Source organism: Buteo buteo, chromosome Z (assembly GCF_964188355.1).
Source record: "Buteo buteo chromosome Z, bButBut1.hap1.1, whole genome shotgun sequence".
Classification (NCBI taxonomy): domain Eukaryota; kingdom Metazoa; phylum Chordata; class Aves; order Accipitriformes; family Accipitridae; genus Buteo; species Buteo buteo.
This window is the reverse complement of record NC_134204.1, coordinates 19,818,924-19,821,604: the sequence shown is the minus strand read 5'-3', so window position 1 is coordinate 19,821,604 and position 2,681 is coordinate 19,818,924. Positions and strand designations below refer to the sequence as shown.

Below are 2,681 nucleotides of genomic sequence, written 5' to 3'. Positions count from 1 at the left end.
CGCACCGGCTTCCGAGCTAGAACGCCAGGAGCACGTCTATTTTAGCCGTGGCAAACCACGAAGTTGCGAAGCCGCAACTTCGGGTGGCTCGCTTCGGGCCCCGCCGGGACGGGTTCCGCGGCGCTCCCGCCCGCCCAGCCGGCTCTCCGTGCCCTTCCAGAGGCACCGTTCTCCGCAGGTCGCGGTCCCACGGCGGCTCCGCCGCAGCCCTCCGACCCGCCGGGAAGAGCCAGGCGTTCTGGCAGCTCGGATCCTTGCCGGCCCCGAAGCGGGTTTGGGTTTGGAGACGACGTTCCCGGCGGTGCCCGGCCGGCCTCCCCGCGGCGGGCGGGGCGGGGCGACGGCCCGGGAGGCGGGCGGTGACGGCCCCGGGGCCGCCGCCCCCTCAAATAGCGGCCGCCGCCGCGCCCGGTAGCGAAGCCGGTACGGCCATACACCCTATGGTGACGGTGGGGAGCGGCGGCACCACCACCCCCCCGCTGCAGCGGGGGCTCGACAGCTTCCCCGGCCTCCCCCTGCGGCTATGGGCACTGCGGCAGAGACCGGCAACGGCGGCGGCGACGACGACGACGACGACGACGACGACGACGACGACGACCCCGCAGGAGCTGCAGGCTTTCCGCGACTACGGGGAGAGCTGGTACCGCTCCCGCAAGGGGCTGGAGAGCCGCTTCCAGCCGCGGGAGCCGCTCTCCCAGCAGCCGCAGGTGGGGGCAGCGGGGAAGAAGGCGGCGGGCGGGCGTAGCCCGGTGCCGGCGCCGCCTGACCGCCGCTCCCGGTGCCGCAGGTGACAGCAGAGGCGCGCTGCGAGCTGGTCAGCTGGCTCATCGCCGTGCACCGGTACTTCAGCGTCTCCTTCGAGGCGCTCTGCCTGGCCGTCAACATGGTCGACCGCTTCCTCGGCACCACCCCGGTGGCCGCCGACTGCTTCCAGCTCCTGGGGGTGACGGCGCTGTTCATCGCCTGCAAGCAGGTAAGGCTGCCCCGGACCCCGGCCACCCCCGCCGCCGGGGTCTCCGCGGCCACCCCCGCCGGCGCTGGCGCAGCCCCAGCCCGGCCGTGGCTCCGCACCCTTTTCCCCCCGCGCCGCTCACCCACCCCTAAGCGCAGCATCCCTACCCCCTGTCCCCCCCCTTGCAGGTGGAGGTGCACCCCCCCAGCATGAAGGAGCTCCTCGACCTCTGCTGCGGCGTCTTCTCCTGCCAGCAGCTCCGCAACCTGGAGTGCCTCATCCTGCGCCGCCTGGGCTTCGAGCTGGCGGCGCCCACCGTGAACTTCTTCCTGGAGCACTTCAGCCAGGTGCGGCTGGAGGCGCGGGGGGCCGACGCGGGAGAGGCGGCGGACGCCCGGAGGCTGGCGGTGGGCATAGCGGAGCTCAGCCTGGCCGACTACGCTTTCACCAAATACGCCCCTTCCCTGCTGGCCGCCAGCAGCCTGGGGCTGGCGGACCGGCTGCTGCGCCACCGCAGTCCCCTGGACCTGCGGATCAGCGGCTACCCGAGGCGAGTCCTGCGGGACTGCGTGGACCAGCTGCAGCTCCTGGTCTCGCTGAACAGGCAGTTCCTGCCGCTCCTCCTGCCCCCGGAGGTGGTCCCGAAGTGCCACCGCCTGCGGGCTGGTAGCGGCGATGCCGCCGCCCGTCACTCGCACCTCTAGCCGTCCCGGGCGTAGTGGCCTCGGCCGCGGGCTGGGCTGGGCTGGCTGCGGGCCGGGTCGTCGTTCGTGCTCCGCAGAGCTGGCCTTGAGCCTCCTCAGCTCGGCGTTAGTGTCACTGGACTTGGGAAATTAGATCACGTTTTGCACCTGATGTTACTGTACGGCAGTTGCACTGTCCCTCTGCCGCTCTGTAAAATCCAGCGTGTAAATAGTACACGGGGTCTCGAGTACTTTATTATTTATTGGGAGGGTGGTCCGTAAAGATAACGGTGGAAGAACCCTACGAACGTTGAATAAACTCTTTTCTGCTGGGCACTGGTGCTCGTTTATTTGCTGGCGGTGTGTGTGCACAGCTGGGAGAGAAAACCCAGAGCGAGTTCACCCCGAAGGCTAACTCCAGCCCCCCCCCCCCCCCCAAAATAATGATGCCCGATAGTGTCATTCCCCTTTTCAAACGGACACGCGCTGGCTTGGTCATGGCTGGGGTGTGCGTGTTTGTGTGTGGAATTAGGTGCGCTGACCTAAGTGTAGGAAAACAAAACGTTAAATAATAAAGCAGCTGGTTGCTACTTTTCCAGCAGGTCTCTGATCCGGGCGCATACTCCTAACTAAGCTGGCACCGTAGCAGGGGAAACATTCAAGGGAAGAAAACAGTCGTGATGTTGTAAAACGTTTCATTGTCTTCACTTTATTGCTTTGTATCTGTGCACGGAAGTGATGTTAGAAGAGCATCTACGCCTCTGAAGTTGCCCTCGGGGGTGCTCGCCTTTCCGCGCAGCCGGGAGCGGGTGAACGGCTCGCCGGGCTGCGCTCCGAGCCCGGGCCGGCCCCCGGCGTTCAGGCGGGACGGGCGAAAACCGGCGGAGCTGCCGCGGCAGAACGGACCCACCGGGTGCCCGTGAAAAGGGGCGAAGGGTCAGCCCGTGCTGAAATCCGCCGGCCATTTCGGCTGGGCCCGGCGCAGCAGCGGTGCGGTGCGGTGCGGTGCGGTGCGGTGGGGGACCCTCCCCCGGTGCGGGGCTCAG

At 67.8% G+C, this 2,681-nt stretch overlaps 1 protein-coding gene across 1 annotated transcript; it reads left to right on the top strand.

Moving 5' to 3' along the window:
- The first annotated feature begins 432 nt into the window (after positions 1–432).
- Positions 433–1,964, top strand: CCNO (cyclin O). Its single transcript, XM_075020311.1, has 3 exons — positions 433–707; positions 788–973; positions 1,141–1,964. Exons 1-3 carry the CDS (start codon positions 441–443, stop codon positions 1,654–1,656), a joined length of 969 nt encoding a protein of 322 aa, XP_074876412.1. The 5' UTR covers positions 433–440; the 3' UTR covers positions 1,657–1,964.
- The last annotated feature ends 717 nt before the right edge of the window (positions 1,965–2,681 follow it).